The sequence below is a fragment of the Paroedura picta genome, chromosome 4 (genome assembly GCF_049243985.1).
Source record: "Paroedura picta isolate Pp20150507F chromosome 4, Ppicta_v3.0, whole genome shotgun sequence".
Classification (NCBI taxonomy): Eukaryota; Metazoa; Chordata; class Lepidosauria; order Squamata; family Gekkonidae; genus Paroedura; species Paroedura picta.
In genome coordinates, this window is record NC_135372.1 from 102312169 (window position 1) to 102331372 (window position 19204).

Genomic DNA, 19204 nt, shown 5'->3' on the forward strand with positions numbered 1-19204 from the left:
TTGAGTCAACAGTTCTTGCCACCAGCCTTAGAATCAATTCACAGTTATCATTTACTGAGTCACCCAATATAGGTTCAATGCCTAGTAGTGACTTATCAGAAGGGACCTTAACATTGGGATCCAACTCGACTGGGACAGTGCCATCCAGGCCAGGGCTTACTGAACTGTCCAGTGAGACTGCAATATTTTGTGCTAAGAGGGTAAATCTATTCTTTGTTGGAACGTAATAGAAATCTTCCATTTTTGTTTGTTTTTGGGAGGGCTGGGTGTCCAGATCTTCTGTGTCTCTAGCACGCTTAGCACCACCCATACTAACTGCTAATCATGGTTGATACAAGTCCTAAAAGCTACAGATCAAGTTTAGCTAACTACCTATATAAACTGCCTATATAAATGAATCTACAGAAATGCAGTTTAATAGAAACATATAAACATAGAATGAACTAGGGAAGGGCAGCAAAATTAGCAATCTACACTGTAATTACTAATTAATAATAATAATGATTTTAAAAAGATAGTTCTGCCACAAACTGGGCCTATAAAATAAGGTACCTAAAAAGAGAATAAAACAACAGCATTTGAATAAAACAGCACTAAATATCACTGTTAAATGCTAATAAATTACTTTAGGTCAATAATTAATGCAATGTCACAAAATCATACAGCAAATACCATAGAGAGGTAAAATAAACTAAAATATTCTCCGTGTGAGTTGAATTGGGATAACAGAGGCAAACAAGCTGAATGGAGAACCAGAAAGGAAGCAGTCCGTTCTACCGTACCCCTCCAAGTTCATAGAGTTCTCCCCACAATATAGAGCAGCAAAGTGGCAAAACAACCAAGCAGCCAAGTAACACGCCTCTGGTTCACAGCTCCAACGCGCTTAGCTCAAAGTTGCAGCAGCAACAGCAGCAGCAGTAAAGAGAAGTCCAGGATCACAGAGAGTTGGCAACAAACTAATCACAGTAGTCATAGTACATATTCCCTCAGTAGATGAAGCCTGTTTAGTCTGTAGTCTTTTGGGATAAACTTGCAGCCAGAAGGTAACAGACATCAGCAGTTGGGTGAAAACTCAAGTCCTCCCTGGGAGAATTGGCAGTCCAAGTAAACAAGAATGACCGGGCTTGCTGGTCCACACAAGTCCACACAGAGACCACAAAAGGTCTTGCAAGGACAAAGGGATCAAAACAACGGCTCCTCCACAGATGACAGAAGTAAAGACCTAGGTAAAACAGCGTCCTGTTGTTTCAAGGAGCAGGGGGAGTCGACTGTGTTGCAGACCACAGAGCGATAAGGCTGTAGCAGTTCAGCAATATAACCAGCAACTGCAGATAACTGCAATTAGCAAACTGACGGTGTGGCAGCAGCCAAGGTCAAAAACATATTTGTTGCTTTCAAAGCAGCTGCAGAAAGGCCTTTTAGAGGTTTTTTGGAGGCTTATCAGAAGGGCGTTAATGAGTTGTTCTCACACCGCCACCATCTTGGTTTTAGGTTCCTCTAAAAACAGCGTATGTTCTCCCAGTTTCTGGGATATTCCTTCAACATACAAATCCATGCCCATGTATATCCAAATTCTGGAGACACACCCATTAAGAAGAGCATTTTTAGTAGCTCGCTTTAATATCTTTCCCTCAAATTTCACTTGAGGTAGATATCTGAAGATCCCTCCTCAGGAGAGATATTGTTTGCATGGGTGTAGTGTCCCTGACACGTTGTACCATATACTTTTGGTGTGTCCTAAGTTTGATGCACATCGTCACCCTTTAGCTAACCATCTGAGGAAATTGAAATTCAGCTGTGTTGATCAGAAACATTGGATTAAAATGATATTAAATGTGAGGGACTCAGCAATTATTGTAAAAGTAGCCAAGTTCTTGTTGGCAATTTTAAATGAAAATCTTTTTATGATGGAATCTACATCAGGAATTGTTTGAAATTTTCATTTTACACTTTGCAATTTTATGCCAATAAAACTATTTTGATTCTCTTTCTGGCCAGTGAAGGTAGAACAGAGGAGGAGGAGAAGCAGGGCAGGGCTACAAACTGGACCAACGTAGAAAATGAACATGACAGAGTCTGTCTCATCCAATATCCTGTCTCATACAGTGGCCAACCAGTTTCTCTGGAGGGCCAACAGTCACAGTTCTCTGAGAGCTGTTCTTGTATAGCAGTTCTGTTAGAGCTCTCTCGGTACCACCTCCCTCGCAGGGTGTCTGTTATGGGGAAAAGAAGGGAAAGGTGTTTGTAAGCCGCTTTGGGACTCCTTTGGGTAGTGAAAAGCGAGATATAAAAACTGAGCTCATCTTCTCTTGTGGATCCTTAAAAGCTAACTACAGCGTGAGGTTTTTATGGGTTTCTTCAGGTGCAGTGAGCAGATTCTTACTGTGTGGTCATTTTATGGAGAGATTTTTTTTTAAGTGAAATGTCAGACTTCTTAAAAGCAAGAAGTGCAGGGTGAATTGTAATCATGTAAGATTCAAATGTAATGAACAAAAATCCCTCTTCACTATTATGCTAGCAATTAAACAACTGTAATGGTTTCAGACTGCCTCCTCTCCTGTCTTGAGCAAAGACATTTGAGTCATTGCAGGCATTAACAACTTCTGTGTAATGAACAAACAATTTCTGCATTTTGCTTGGTAAGATCTGAATTTTACATAATTGTGTTTTACTACTAACTTCCTGCATTGCATGGCTTCTTGATCCGACTTTAAAAACATATCTCTCCATATAATAACTGATATGTGAAGATCCACCCTTTGCACCCTTAACACATATGCTGGAATAAAATTTTAATTTGTGCCTTGGATTATTCTATATTTTCCTATATTCTTTCTTAGTAGAACCATTTTACCCCTGGGAACCATATATCTGCTTGCAGCTCTCAGTGTGATGGCAATAAGCAAGTGTGTGAAAGCCTCTTAAAAATGATTATTCACACAATGTGTTAGTTATTTGGTGATTCCTGTATAGGACAGTTATGACTTTCGGTATCATGATTGGTAGGTGGTGTAATGCTGGGGAAGCTGTGCAACTTCACCCCCCCTGCTGATTTTATTTGAAAATCCCCATTTTTTAGTGTGTTTGCTTCTCCCTTACAGAAACCAAACTGTGAGTCTTTATTGTCTTGCAACATTTTGTTAATACATTTTCCTGTATTATCTTGCATTAGTTGTGCATGAATATTGTAAAAGAGGGGGAAAATGGAAACAGCAGCAAAAATGGACCAGGATGAAAAATTGCACTGCAGCAATTTTGGACCAAAAAGAATCATAAGAGGCCCTATTTGCACAGCCCTCCGTAATAATTGGGAGGGAAGGCAGCCCAGTGTAGCCTAATCTCATCAGATCTTGGGAGAGCTGAGCAGGGACGGTATTTGGAAGGGAGGCTGCCAAGGAAGATTGCAGAGGCAGCCCAATGTCAAAGGACCTCTGCCTCTCACTCGCCTTGCTGGGGTCACCATAAGTCAGCTGTGACTTGACACAAGTAATGACTTCTTCACATGTACTTGAATACAGTGTGTGTGAAAGGTGGGTTGTCATGATCTCTCTCTCTCTCGGGTTTTGAAGGTATATTCTTGAGGTGATTCCACTTCCGTTTGGTATTTCCATGTATATGATTTAGAAAACCTAATTTATATAACCTGGGGATTACTGTAAATTCACAAACGTGCTTGGATAAGTGATTGGAGAGTGTGGTCTGTACACTGAATATAGTTTACTGTTAGTTGGATTCAATTATGTAATTTTTGCACCACTTGCGTCAATATTTATGCAATGCACCAGTTCTTTCTGGTGGTTCCAAAATTCCAAAACCCTAACTCATTGGTTACTAAATGTCCTATTTTGTTGATTACACTGACTCACTAGATGTAATCTGCCTTTAGTCCCTGTGTGAAAGGCAGGCTGTAAATAAGTCTCTAATGTTAGATGCAGTGTCCCATCTCTAGTCTCTCTGCCCCGTTATTGGAGCTCCCAGAAACGCAGATGGGAAGAACATGGCGTTTCAGTATTCAGCCCTTGCCCTCATTTTGTTCCATTTGTTCTTTTTGCCTAGACTGCAAGTACACCTGCCATCAGGAATGCAAAAGCCTCATCCAGCTGGACTGCAGCCAGCAGGAAGGTCAGACCCGCAACAAACCTTCGCCAGAAAATACCTTAACCTCAAACTACTGCCAGGTAGGAATTGTCAGTGCTCTCAGATTGTTTGGGATAGCGAGAAGCACTGAAGAGTTTTGGAGTTAGCTGGAAGCTGATTGAAAAAGCAGGGAAAGTTTGTGGGTATGGAGTGATAGAATGTTGCATTCTTTTCTTACAATTATTGGAATCCACAACCTGCGAATTTGCAAAGAGCCTCCAACTGATGGCATTATGTATGTTCAATGCCAAAAGATATTCTTCCTCTTCTAAAGTTCTTCCATCTTATCACCTCAAAGAAGTTGGATAAATGTGGGATCTGGAGAAATGTTGAATATTGCTCTGAAGATAGTTCCACAACGTGAGGACTTGGTTTTGAAGTGAAGAGCCAAGTTTCCCTGTCAGTCAGAATACAGTGTCTTTGCACGCTAATCTGGGAACAGGTTGATAGCCATGCATTCATCTTAAAAGGCAGGAAGGATAAAACCTACCATACTGACTCTTGTGCCTCCTGGTCTTATTTCATGTTTTTCAGCTTTTTTGGAAGAGGGGGAGGGGCTGTAAGTTTCACCTGTACTCAGTCTCACAAATATAATTCGATTGGACTTTTTAACAATTGGTTCTGATTATCTGTATTTAGATCCCAGTGCAAAGCATTTCTGCCCTCTAATGGATAGAATCCGAGGAGCTACTCACATCTGCCAGTTCACTATATAAGTTTAGCCAAAGTGAAAAGTCATCCAACAGGTTTGACATGGAACAGTTTGAAAGCACTCAAAAGCACAATTGTTGGCTTCCTGCTTCAGTTTGGTCTGGCTTGCCTCACTGAAGTCAGAAAGTGAAAGATCCACACTGTGGTTTCTTGCTAGACTGAGTTCAGTAACTTACCAGAGATACTACCGTTTTACCCAAAATGCTCAGCAGCAGGCAGTTCTGAGAGTTCCTGACCCAGAAATTTTTGAGCCAGGCTTTTAAAAATAGTATATACATGTTTCTTGATGTCTGTCTGGATCGTTCTCTTCCCTTAGTCTTGGAGGTTCTTGCCTGCAGAGGAAGGTACATTATGAGAGCCAGGGGTGAAGCAAACTCCATTCCAGATGTGTTCAATGTTTTGGGGGCCTAATACAATAATATAAGGCTGAGTTGAAAATCTGAGTTGAAAAGATCATTTTGGGCAAAAAAACCTAAGCTTGTTAATGAAGGGGAAGTTAAGTCTGAATTATCAGTGGGATACCAGCCAACAAGAATGAGTTTTCTTGTTCTCCAAATCATACCTTTCACAGTTCTTTGGATGGGAGTGATTTCTGAGAAGAAAATCCACTTTATATAAGAAAAAATGGGGCTGTGAACAGATTAGGAAGTACTGTCTTAGAGATCAGTCCTGTTACAACTGAAATGATTTCATTATGACTGAAATGAATTGCCCCCTGTGATGCCACTTCTCAGTCATACAGAGTGCCTACCACCCTCTGCAACCTCTCTCCCATAGGTTTACCTCAGGAGGACATATTGCCTGGCATTCTTGTTACTGAACCCCTCAGTATATTTTACCTGAAACATTTATCTCAGTAGGGCAAATCCCTTTACTACAACACTCCTCCTTCCTTTTCTTTTAAGAGGAAGAGCTGGGTTTTTTGGTACCCTGCTTTTCACTACCAGGAGTCTCAAAGCAGCTTATAATCACCTACCTTTCTTTTCCTCACAACAGACACCCTGGGCCATTCTGCAAGGTGGCGGCTGCACCTGGCTGCTGATGGTATATTGCAATGGAACAGTATGCTCCGCCACTAAGTGTGTCCCCAAGAGGGACACATTTCAGCAGCGAAGCTGGTCTGTCGCTTTCTGCGTCCCTGTGGGGGACACATTTAGGTGGTTGACCCAGTCTGCCATGGAAATGTGTCCCTGCAGGGTTCTAGCCACAAAAACTTATCCCCCCCACATACAGACACGGGTATATACTATTTTACCAATGCTTTCCCACTCCAGAACATCTCCAAATGATGAGTTAGTATCTCACAACTCCTACCACTTTAAGCGACACTCATTCACTCACACAACCTGCCACAACCTCTCCCCCACAGGTTCAGGGTTACAAGTAGGTCAGGTCATCATGTTGCTACTCTTCTTTTCTCTTTTAAGTGGTAGAGAGAGCCTTGACCATTTCACATCCCGGGTCCTGTCTCTAACTCACAGAGACATCGATAGAGTAGCCCAGTCCCCTTTAATAATCACCCCTCACTTAGAGTCTGCACAGTTATTGGAGTTGGGTCCTCAAGTACAGTTCCATTCACATTCTGCTACCATTATTCACATGCTAAATTATATATAGACTGATAACTTGTGTGTGTGGGAGGAGGGGGGGGCTTCCTTTTACTGAGACAACCAAACCACATAGTTAAAGAACCAAGGAGTTAACTTTTATTGATGGTTTGAATTGAATATAACACTGAAGAAAGTCAGGTAAGGGTTACAACATTTGTTTCAATTGAACTTTTGAACTGTTCCCTATTCCAGCATTTGGGAACTTTTGTTACAAATTGACCGCCCCCTCCTCCAATCCTCTTTGGGCTATTCTTCACCACAGATTCACTCAACAAGACACATATTTCTAAACTGGGTGATATTTGCTGTTGGCCCAATTTTGAGTAAAATGATACAGGGATAGGAATTTCATACAACAAATTTCCTTCTGAGCCATTTCTGAAGTGCTATGGCCATTTCAAAGAGGGTTGTTTTTTTCCATTTTTTGATGCGCAGTCTTTCTTGTAGTTTATTTTTGGAATGTAAGTTGAGCATTGTAGCACTGTACCAATATAGTGCTTCAGTGCAGTTCTCAACCTAGAATATATTTATATATTTAAAAAATCTCCAAGGGATAATGTGAAGTAAGAAAGGGCGGCTGGGGGAGGGGGGAGAAGCAATTGTAGGAAGCACTATGAACATTTTGAACAGTATACCACAACAATCTAGAAGCAAAGGGGTAGAAAACAGAATAAAGCTGTTTCCGTTAAAAGCAGCTCAACTACACTTGGCTAACGTGATGCAAATGGGTTTGTATGAACAGGAAAATAAATCCCACTAGCTTCTGGTTAACAAAATGGATCTGTCTGAAATGACAGGAAAAACCCATTAACAACCAGTTACTGAAATTGAATATGAAAGCAGTTTGAAAATGGCCACACAACCAACTCTCTAACTCCCTGACTGCTCAACGACTGTTTCCCCATCTCTTAACTTCAGTTTCTTAACGGTCTCCCTCTAACATTCCATCGCTCCCATTGGTAGCTTTTAGGGAGAGGAGAAACCTAACCTGGGGGCCTTTTCGCACGGGGATCTTTGTTGCAAATTGTTTGCGGAATGAAAAATCGCCATTTAAAATAGTGGAATTCGTCGTTATGCATACCTGCCTTTGTAGTGGAATCAGTTGCGTTTTTTAGCGTTTCCCACAGGCTTCCGGTCTCGGCAGAAATCGCTAGAAAGGAAGCGCTATTGCCAAGCTCGTCCCGCCCCTGGCCGTCAAGCAGCCAATGGGCAGCCGTTAGCATGCTCCCAAACAGCCCCTTTCCCTTTAAGAAAGGTTTTTTAAAAAAAAAAACAGACCCATAGCAACGAATCTAGGTAGACTCGTTGCAACGGAGAGACCCATCCAGCTGCCTAATGTGAGCTGTCGTTTGATTGTATGATCGTTGCCACGCTGCCTCGAGTGATAAACCCCCCCCCCCTCTCACGGGCCTGATTTTCGGCTGAATTAATGTGTAAAAAATAAAGGGACTTTATTTCAGCAAACGGGCTTTTATGTGGTTTGTGCTTAGTGACTAAAGGTGAAGGACTGAAGCCAGGGAAGCCTCTAAACAGAAAGAGGCTCGCTGGTGCGTTTATCCCCGCTCGCTCGGAGAAAAAAAAATGGCGATCGCTTCGCCGGAAGTTTGGAGGAAAGGCTCGGGAGGAGGGACTTTGAAGAACCCGCAACAATGGTAACGCACAGGTCTTTAGCGCTATTGTCGCAGATTGGTTGCAGGAGTGTATCGCTATCCGGAGGGTGAATCCACTTTTCTGGATTCCCCTGAAAGCGCTACAACGAAGCGCTTTTTGCGGGTCGGTTTCAGGATTGTTGCAGATTGTCTACGACGTCGTGGGTTATGGCAAATTAGTAGCGTTTCCAATTAGCAACCATTGTGCTATTTTGAAGCCGTGCGAAATGGCCCTGGATGTCACACTCACTCCAAAGAAACGGAGTACAATTTGATTGCTTTCTTCCAATGATAATTTCAGTCCAAAATCCTGACCATAAATCTGCAAAAAACCTACAGCCATTAGTAGTTTTCAGTAATAGGTAGCTAGGTAGGTCACCTGACTGTTGCATGCAAGAAAACTTGACCTAGATGTCTGAACTGAATGTGACTTCTCCCTCAGGAAATCCTTCTCAAAAAATGAATTTCCCCATGTTGACAGTATTACTTTAGTGCTGCATCCATAAGTGGTCCGAACGGATTATATGAGAGAAAGTGGCAGCATGTAGATCTCTATGCACAGGTTAAAAAAAGAAATGCCCCAAGACCATTTCTGGAGCTCACAAGCAAACATTAGTAGCGATTTAAGTTGAGAAGTTTAATATTAACTAAACAAACGCTGGTTGGTTGCCTTGTAGTGGTAAATATATATATATATCAGCAGGTCTTATTTGGCTTGGACAAACCCAGCTGTGTGTTCTATCAGACAAGGAATGAGGCCACATCCTTTTAGCAATAAGCTCCTGCATATCTGCATCCAGAATTGTTCCAGGATTTGCTTCTGGCGTGGGAAACTGCTTCAAAACACTTTCCTTTTTCTATTACTTCTATCTAATGTACAAGCTAAATAATTAACTACTTAAAGTGACCAGAATCTAGATAAAAAATACCGATACAAAGATATGGACCATGTGTACCATTTATTGAAAGCACTTTTTACTATGCCTTTCTCATAGAATCAAGGCAGTTTACATATGACACACCTAGTTGCAATAAAAATAAAACAGTAGCTTGATAATTGCATCAGCATTAAAACCATCTGAACCATGTCAAAAATCATCTGCTGCAACCATCCATAAACTGGGCTGTCTTCTACAAAGGCCCTCGAAACTGGAACACTGTTTAGAGAAGCCCTGTAAAAAGCAAAGAGTGAAGAGGCTCTCTGCTGTCCTTCAAGCAAACTATTGTACACCATGGACCCACCAAGAATGTCTCCATCTGAACTGAGACAGAGCAGGTTGCTCTAACTGCAGATGATACGGCAAGAAGGGGATCAACTGGGAGGATGCAGGGCACTGCTAGTTTTAATCCATATACCCAATTTTTATTTCCATGGACTTTTATGCATGAAATAGACTTTCATGTGTGCTGTAGGAACCTTTGGTTAGCTAAAAATGTAAGCTGTCTTCTAAGCCTTGAGTTTGTCAATTCATGTAAGAGAACTTGAGGAAATGACTGCCTTTCAGGGTATCCCAAAGGCTTGAGCTTGGGACCTCTCAGTGACATGAATCACTGTGAGTTATGCTGATGTGCTTTATTTATTGTTTTATTTTATTTCTATGCCGCCCCTTCAGGGTTGCCAACTTGGGATGGTTCACAATATATAACTATCAAAAATATATATAATCCACAATAAAACAGTTAAAGCCAGTCATGAGATTTCATTTCTGCCTCTCCATCTCCCATTCAAGGGGTCAGTTAGTTTAGGGGAGGGCCCATACGATGATGTTGTTGTTTCCATCATTCACTGGCTCCAACCAAAACCCTGGCAGAAGAGCTCCATTTTGCAGGCCCTTTGGAACTGGAGAAGTTCCTCTGGGGCCTGCAGCTCTTCCGGGAGCTCATTTTACCGGATAGGGGCCAAGACTGAGAAAGCCCTGGTTGGGGTCAGATGTACTTCTCTAGGTCTGAGGATCACCAGCCAATTTGCATTGGCAGAGCAAAGCACTCTTCAGAGGGCATAGTCAGTTAGGTGATCCCTCAAGTGTGGTGAACCCAGACCACGAATAGAATCACAGAAGCCTTGAATAGCCTTGAACTTGGTCCAGAATTCAACTGGGAGCCAGTATAGTTGCCTAAGGATAGGTCACATGTGTGCCCTCCAAGATGCTCTTGTGAGGACCTGTGCCGCATTCTGGACTCATTGCAGTTTTTGGATCAAGGACAGGGCTAGGGCCAGGCCCATGTAGAGTGAGTTACCGATCCATGCAACAGTCAATTCCAGGTTAGACTTCTGTAACTCCCTCTACATGGGCCTGGAGGAGTTGAGTTTCTGACAGCACTGCTTGATCCAGACCATCACTGCAGGCCAGTTCAGAAGCCAGACCGGAATGGGTCAAAGGCTTTAATATCTGTAAAATTTCAATCAAAGAGAAAAGATTAGTAAGGATAGCTGAATAGTGAATTGCAAGTTCTTTACATTAAGCTGTGTATGTCTCTGTGTTTAGATGTATGCATATTTTATGGGATATGTAGGGATAGCTGAATCTAAGTGTGGCCCAGTAGTTAGACCTGGAAGACCTTACCAGAATCCTTCCTGTAGCTGTATGTCTGCTCTCCCTGCAGGTACTGCGCACAGATAGAGGCATGTCTAGAGGCAAGAGCCAAAAAGCAACTTCTGAAAGGTTCTTGGACCTTGGCTTTGTTTTGGAAATTTCTGTTAGCTGTACTAGGTTCTTTTGTGGAGAAACATGGTTTAAAAATACCTGAATAAATGAATGTTGAGCTAAATTGCTCTTGAACATGCTACACTCCCTTTCAAGCTCAGTTTCCCCATTGGTCAAATGGTAACAGGAACGACCATCTCCAAGATCAATAGAGAAAAAAAAGAACAAAGTTTGAGTCCAGTGGCCGCTTTAAGACCAACAGCATTTCATTCAAAATATAAGGTTTTGTGTGCAAGCACATTTCTTCAGATAAACTTTGTTCTGCTGCTTCAGACCTGAATCATCATCATCATCATTCTAAATAAAGGACCAGGCATGTGATGATGAGAGGGAACTGATCTTGGCTTTTGCTAACTTCTTTTTGACTTGGGAGATGCTGAAAGAGGTAGATGGAGCTGGTGTTTTCCCCAGCAACAGCACTTGGGGGAGCTGGAAGGCAGTTGAATCTTCACCGAGGCATGCCTGTAAATGTAACATATCATGCAATGGCAAGGTGTCTTGGCAGAGCTCCAGGCAGGGACCGAAAATAGCTATATTATCTATTTACAAAGCTGCCACAAACAACCTCCCTACCCCATTTCTGTAGTATGTATGGGCATTTGATACAGTGCCACTATATGTTGTCCAAATCTCAGATTTTATTATTAAAGTTTAGTTGTTTTGTAATGTGACTGGTTAAAGTCTGCCACTAGATTAGAGAGAGCATTGGCTGGGAGTCAAGCAGACAGAATATTATTACTGTGCACCTGTCAAAAACGTCTTGCAAGATAGGCCACCGTGACCTGGTATGCTTTGCTTTATCTATGTCAGCTTTTCTCAACTTTTTTACCATTGAGAAGCCCCTGTAACATTCTTCAGGCTTCGAAAAACCTCAGAAGTGGCATGATCATGCAGGATATGGTTGGGAAGCATAGCTGTGTACACATACACCCAGGGCCCATCCCCTTCCCAGCCCATCATTTGCCATTTGGGGGGGGGGGGCAGATCGACATGACCATATATGGTCATATCACAAAATAAATATTTAACAAAATTGAGAAATATATTAAAAATTAACTCCCATTCAGGAGATCTTTCCAGGGCCATCAAGAAACCCCAGGGTTTCATGAAACCCTGGTTGAGAAAGCTTGATCTACATAAGCGTTCTGTTCTGTGTGGCTTGCTACTGCCTGCTTCTGGGTTACAAATGTTGTATAAACTTCCTCAGCCCAACTCCTAGAGTTATACACATGTTCACTTAATTGCATATGTTTCTGTGACTTGCCCAAGGCTTTGGGTGAGTCTTTAGCAAATGAAGAAAGTAACTAAGGAATCCAGACACCTAGTTCTGTGGCATTTGCTATCCTTTTAGATCAGGGGTAGTCAAACTGCGGCCCTCCAGATGTCCATGGACTACAATTCCCAGAAGCCCCTGCCAGCGAATGCTGGCAGGGGCTTCTGGGAATTGTAGTCCATGGACATCTGGAGGGCCGCAATTTGACTACCCCTGTTTTAGATACTAAAAGGTAAAAGGTAAAGGTATCCCCTGTGCAAGCACCGAGTCATGTCTGACCCTTGGGGTGACGCCCTCTAGCGTTTTCATGGCAGACTCAATATGGGGTGGTTTGCCAGTGCCTTCCCCAGTCATTACCGTTTACCCCCCAGCAAGCTGGGTACTCATTTTACCGACCTCGGAAGGATGGAAGGCTGAGTCAACCTTGACTGCTGGGATTGAACTCCCAACCTCATGGGCAGACAGATTCAGACAGCATGTCGCTGCCTTACCACTCTGCGCCACAAGAGGCTCTATTTTAGATACTACTAGCTGTCAATCGCCCCCTTCAAGGATCGCTGCCTTGTTGTGGCAAGGGGGCTTGCGTAGTTCAGTGAAGCTATGAGCTATACCGTGCAGGGCCACCCAAGACGGACAGGTCATAGCTGAGAGCTCTGACAAAAGGTGATCCACTGGAGAAGGAAATGGCAAACCACTCCAGTATCTTTGCCATGAAAACTCTATGGACAGTTCCAATAGGCATAACGATATGACGCCGGAAGATGAGCCCCTCAGGTCGGAAGGTGTCCAATATGCTACTGGGGATGAGCAGACGGCTAGTACGAGTAGCGCCAGAATGAATGAAGCGACTGGGCCAAAGCCGAAAGGACGCTCAGTTGTGGAAGTAACTGGTGGCGAAAAGACAGTCCGATGCTGTAAAGATTTTTATTCCATAGGAACCTGGAACGTCAGATCCATGAATCAAGGTAAGCTGGACGTCGTCAAACAAGAAATGACAAGACTGAACATCGACATTTTAGGAATCAGTGAACTAAAATGGACAGGAATGGGTGAATTTAATTCAGATGACCATCAGGTATACTACTGTGGACAAGAATCTCGCAGAAGAAATGGAGTAGCCTTCATAATCAATAAGAGAGTAGGAAAAGCAGTCTTGGGATACAATCTCCAAAATGACAGAATGATCTCAGTTCGAATCCAAGGCAAACCATTCAACATCACAGTGATCCAGGTCTATGCCCCAACCACTGCTGCTGAAGACGATGAAGTTGATCAGTTCTATGAAGCCCTACAACACCTTCTAGAAGCAACGCAAAAAAATGATGTGCTTATCATCATGGGGGATTGGAATGCTAAAGTAGGAAGCCAAAAGATAACCAGGATAACAGGCAGGTTTGGCCTTGGAGTACAAAATGAAGCAGGGCACAGGCTGGTAGAATTTTGTCAAGAGAATACAATGGTCATAGCAAACACTCTTTTCCAACAACCCAAGAGACGACTCTACACATGGACATCACCAGACGGTCAACACAGAAATCAGATTGACTATGTGCTCTGCAGCCAAAGATGGAAAAGTTCTATCCAGTCAATAAAAACAAGACCAGGAGCTGATTGTGGTTCAGATCATGAGCTTCTTGTTGCAAAATTTAGGCTTAAATTGAAGAAAGTAGGGGAAAGCACTAGGCCACTCAGGTATGAACTAAATCATATCCCCGACGAATACACAGTAGAGGTGACAAATAGATTTAAGGAATTAGATCTGATAGACAGAGTGCCTGAAGAACTATGGACGGAGGTTCGCGACATTGTACAAGAGGTAGCAACTAAAACCATCCCAAAGAAAAAGAAATGCAAGAAATCAAAATGGCTGTCTGAGGAAGCTTTACAAATAGCTAAGGAGAGAAGGGAAGTGAAAGGCAAGGGAGAAAGAGAAAGATACACCCAACTGAATGCAGAATTCCAGAGAAAAGCTAGAAGAGATAAGAATGCCTTCTTAAATGAACAGTGCAAACAAATAGAAGAAAACAATAGAATGGGGAGGACCAGAGATCTTTTCAAGAAAATTGGAGATATGAAGAGAACGTTTCATGCAAAATTGGGTATGATAAGGGACCAAAATGGTAGGGACCTCACAGAAGCAGAAGAGATTAAACAAAGGTGGCAAAATTATACAGAACAACTATACAAGAGCGAGCTTAACATCCCTGATGACCACAGTGGGGTAGTTACTGACCTGGAGCCAGACATCCTGGAATGTGAAGTCAAATGGGCCTTAGGAAGTCTGAGCAACAATAAAGCTAGTGGTGGTGACAGCATTCCAGTTGAACTATTCAAAATCTTAAAGGACGATGCAGTAAAAGTGCTACACTCAATATGCCAGCAAATTTGGAAAACTCAACAATGGCCACAGGATTGGAAAAGGTCAGTTTACATTCCAATCCCAAAGAAGGGCAATGCCAAAGAATGTTCAAACTACCGCACCATTGCACTAATTTCTCATGCTAGCAAAGTTATGCTCAAAATCCTACAAGCTAGGCTCCAGCAATATGTGGAACGAGAACTTCCAGAACAACAGGCAGGATTTCGAAGAGGCAGAGGAACTAGAGATCAAATTGCCAACATACGCTGGATCATGGAGAAAGCTAGGGAGTACCAGAAGAACGTCTATTTCTGCTTCATTGACTATGCTAAAGCCTTTGATTGTGTGGAGCACAACAAATTGTGGCAAGTTCTTAAAGAGATGGGAATACCAGAGCATCTTATTTGTCTCTTGAGAAATTTATATGTAGGTCAAGAAGCAACAGTGAGAACTGAACATGGAATCACTGACTGGTTCAAAATTGAGAAAGGAGTTCGGCAAGGCTGTATACTGTCGCCTTGCCTATTTAACTTGTATGCAGAGCACATCATGAGAAATGCGGGATTAGAGGAGTCACAAATCGGGATCAAGATTGCAGGGATAAATATCAACAACCTCAGATATGCAGATGATACCACTCTAATGGCAGAAAGTGAAGAGGAACTAAAGAGCCTGTTGATGCGGGTGAAGGAGGAGAGTGCAAAAGTTGGCTTGAAACTCAACATCAAGAAAACAAAGATCATGGCATCCGGCCCTCTCAATTCCTGGCAAATAGATGGGGAAGAAATGGAGATAGTGACAGATTTTACTTTCCTGGGCTCCAAGATCACTGCAGATGGGGACTGCAGCAAAGAAATTAAAAGACGCTTGCTCCTAGGGAGGAAAGCTATGGCAAATCTAGACAGCATCCTAAAAAGCAGAGACATCACCCTGCCAACAAAAGTGCGTTTAGTCAAGGCTATGGTCTTCCCAGTTGCAATGTATGGCTGCGAGAGTTGGACCATAAGGAAGGCCGAGCGTCAAAGAATTGAGGCTTTTGAACTCTGGTGCTGGAGAAGACTCTTGCGAGTCCCTTGGACTGCAAGGCGAACAAACCGGTCAGTCCTAGAGGAGATCAACCCTGACTGCTCTTTAGAAGGCCAGATCCTGAAGATGAAACTCAAATACTTTGGCCACCTCATGAGAAGGAAGGACTCCCTGGAGAAGAGCCTAATGCTGGGAGCGATCGAGGGCAAAAGAAGAAGGGGACGACAGAGAATGAGGTGGCTGGATGGAGTCACTGAAGCAGTAGGTGCAAACTTAAATGGACTCCGGGGAATGGTAGAGGACAGGAAGGCCTGGAGGATCATTGTCCATGGGGTCGCGATGGGTCGGACACGACTTCGCACATAACAATAACAACAAGCTGTCAATCGAACCCATGCTAGTTGGGATTTAGTAACTCCCCTTAACCTTTACCAGGGCATACTTTCTTTTGAAAATTGTTCTTTTTAAATATATCCTTCCATTGTTTCTGTCCTATAAGATCCACCTCACTGGAGTTAGCAACCTTTGGGTCACTGCACTGCAGTTTGGGTCCACGATGCCGTGGTGGCGGTTCTGAGTGATCCTTGATTTGCAGTTAACAGTGCAAGTGGACTGGACGGTATGGGCATCTTATCCAGGAGAAAAGAAATAATTTGAGTATGAGCTTTTGATAAGGAAACATATTATCATGGATGGAATCCTGGCCTCTACTGGCTTTTTACTGAGCCGTTTGAATTTGCACACATAGTTAAGCTTATAAGTAATAATTGATTGCATTGTTAAGAAGGATTATATTATGGTTTATGCATGCAGTGCTGAATTTACACATCCTTTTGGTCAAATGTGGAACTGAAATATTCAGAGAATCCCTTTTGTCTCCCCTGCTTTCCACACACCTCTCTATAAATAAGCCAGGCACCTGGCAAGTTGAATCTAGTCTATGTCACTTTGACAAATACAGTCTTATTGTAGACTGGATCCTCTCTGTCATTCTGCCAGTTCACATCAGCTGGTTTTGTATGTTTCTGCAGTCTGCTCTGTTTTGACAGCTGTGTTTGTGTGATAAGGTACCAACTGAGTTAGTTCCATGGCCAAGATTCCAAGCCATGTTGAAAATTCATGCATGATGCATTCATGAAATGGAGTTGGGTGGTGGCGGGGGGCGGTGACTGTAACAGACTTGAACACAATAGATATTGACTAGTTGACCCACTACAGCCAGAAAGCAACCAGTCCTGCATGAGGCACTCGCCTCCAAAGGAGTGATCCTCATTCTGCAGCTCTTGGACAGCCACATTTACAAATATCATCAACCACAATTCATGTGACTGCTGTATGCTCTGTGTGCCATTCCACTAAGCATACACATAGACTAGTGTGAGATATAGCAATTAAATATAAAATATACAACTGTAATATTTTAAATTACCAAAGTGTGTTCGTGCATGTAAGGGTGTCTCTCCACCACCACTGTGGCCAGCTTGCTCTCCTCCTGAATGGTGAGGGTAATTGTAGTGATTTTACTTTCTTTTCTCTGCAGTTAGCTTTCTCTCCTCCCAACAGCTGCCTGGTTGTTGGGATGAGAATACAGAGGCTATAGAGAAGGATGGGGGTTGTTGGGGAGGAGGCTTACAGAATAAAACCATAAAACGGTATATCTCATAAAATCCCCCTAAAAACACAATAACGTTAATCCCAATATCCCACAATTATAATCCCCCCTACCCAACTCTGCTGATTCCAGCCAGAAGCAATGTTATTCGTGATCATAATTATAACCCTGGGAAGCTCAGATAGGGTGGGACCTGTCTGTGTGCGTGGGATGTCTCTGCTGATTGTGGATGCTGCATCTGATAAAAGGAGCTTTGGCCCACACAAGGGTATGCCTCACTGAGACTGTCAGTCTTTTAAGGTAGCACAAGTCTATAGGACTAAGGCTATAAAGCTCAGGTGTGGCTGGGTGTTGGCAAAGAACGATTGGGACACCTTGGTGCCCCCGTAGACAGGTGATGCCTTTCAGCTCTTTATATCTCATAATATTTTGCAACCAGTATACCAATTATGCATGTCACAACTTGTGGAATGTGGAGGTTTGAGGGGAACTGAACCTGAAGCTCTGGATGTTTTGAAGTCATTTTAATTATAACAAGATCAAATCTGTAGCTGTAAGACAGCTTTGCTATCCTTAACCAGTATGGTTCATGTTTGATCAAGAGTTCAAGTTTGAAACTGATATTTATTCAGTTGGTTATCATGTGTGTCTGGGAGCTTTGGAAATTTCATGGCACTTGTCTATTTCTTCTTGTTTGAACCTGACCTACATGTCAAATCAAGTGTGCTGCTGTATCCTCGAATTATGTGTATCATGCAGTGATCAGACTAAGTTATCATAATGACCTTTCTTGGCATTAAACCTGTGAGCTGGGGCAATTTATAAAGATTGTCTTTAAAAACATACAAAACATAATAAAATCCCATTTACCCCCAAACATTCTAGCAACTTAATAGATTCTAACAACTCTTAATAATAGATTTTAAAAATAGCTTAAATTAATAATAGATTAAATGTCCTCTCAAAAAAATGGCTTTACAGCAGATCCTAAAATTTTATAAAGATGATACACCTCATCTCTTCAGGGAACTTATTCCACAAAGCAGGAGCCACTATTGAGAAAGAATGGGTTTAGTTGATGTCAAATGAGCCACATTGTTGTTGTTGTTAGTTGCGAAGTTGTGTCTGACCCATCGCAACCGCATGGACAATGATCCTCCAGGCATTCCTGTTCTCTACCATTCCCCGGAGTCAGGGTAATAACCAGTGATGGGTACAAACTGACTCACAAACTAAATTTTGACATGAATTTTGACCAGTTCATGGTTCGTGATGTTCATGGAAGGGGACTCAGCACAAACATTCTACAAATGTTGGCACTGTTTGTGGCAGTTCATGAATGGATACATTTCCAGGCTGCCTGTCTCCACTCAATTAAACTGATTCCAAAACTCCAAAGCAATGAGGGACTGTGTGGATTACTCTAGCCTTGGAAACACCAACAGGAGCCCTCTGAAGCTTAACAGGCACTCTGGACTGACAATAACAGAGTTATTCTACGGTATACAATCAGAATGCTGTATATCAGCTGCTGGCTATTAGACAGAGAGGCAGGGAGCTTGTTAAAAGCAGACTAGCAGAGAACATTAATTTATTCCTGCCTCTCCCCTACTGGGATTTGCGTGTTAGGTGAACACAGACTTCTGAGCCAACCCAACTCTCTCTGCCTACACTGAGCAGAGGGGCTTAGCTACTGTCTGTCTTGGCTGAGTGAGGACTCATATTTTAAACCCTCCTTTGTGAACTTCTCTCCTCTGCTGGGGTTTGGGCTCAGGACTCATAGCCACACAAGAGAGGTCTGGCCAGATGACAGACTTGCACAACCAATACACTATGAGATCAGCCTCAGCGGGCTCAGGGGACTTTGCAAGGTTACCCCCTCACCATCACCTCTGCCGAATCCTCCACGGTTGCCTTCTAGGCATCCCTGCTGCTGCTGACCTCCCAGATCATCACTGATAGTCTAGTTGGGCTCTTTGAGGCAGAGGTGCTAGCCTGTGGCTTCTCCTCCTGCCCCACCGCTTCTACCCACTGTCCCTTCTGGCTATGTCCACACTTCTTTGCAGAACTTATGCTTTCATTCAGGAGAGCGATACTGCCTTTTATCCAGAGGTCACAGATA

General features: G+C 42.8%; 1 protein-coding gene across 3 annotated transcripts in view; it reads left to right on the forward strand.

The window, feature by feature from the left end:
• Positions 1–19204, forward strand: part of RASSF5 (Ras association domain family member 5) — a 115830-nt gene that overhangs the window by 31807 nt on the left and 64819 nt on the right. For all 3 annotated transcript variants that reach the window (XM_077334806.1, XM_077334807.1, XM_077334808.1), the window contains one exon: positions 4057–4178. In XM_077334806.1, the coding sequence (XP_077190921.1) occupies positions 4057–4178 (122 nt within the window). The remainder of the gene's footprint in view (positions 1–4056; positions 4179–19204) is intronic.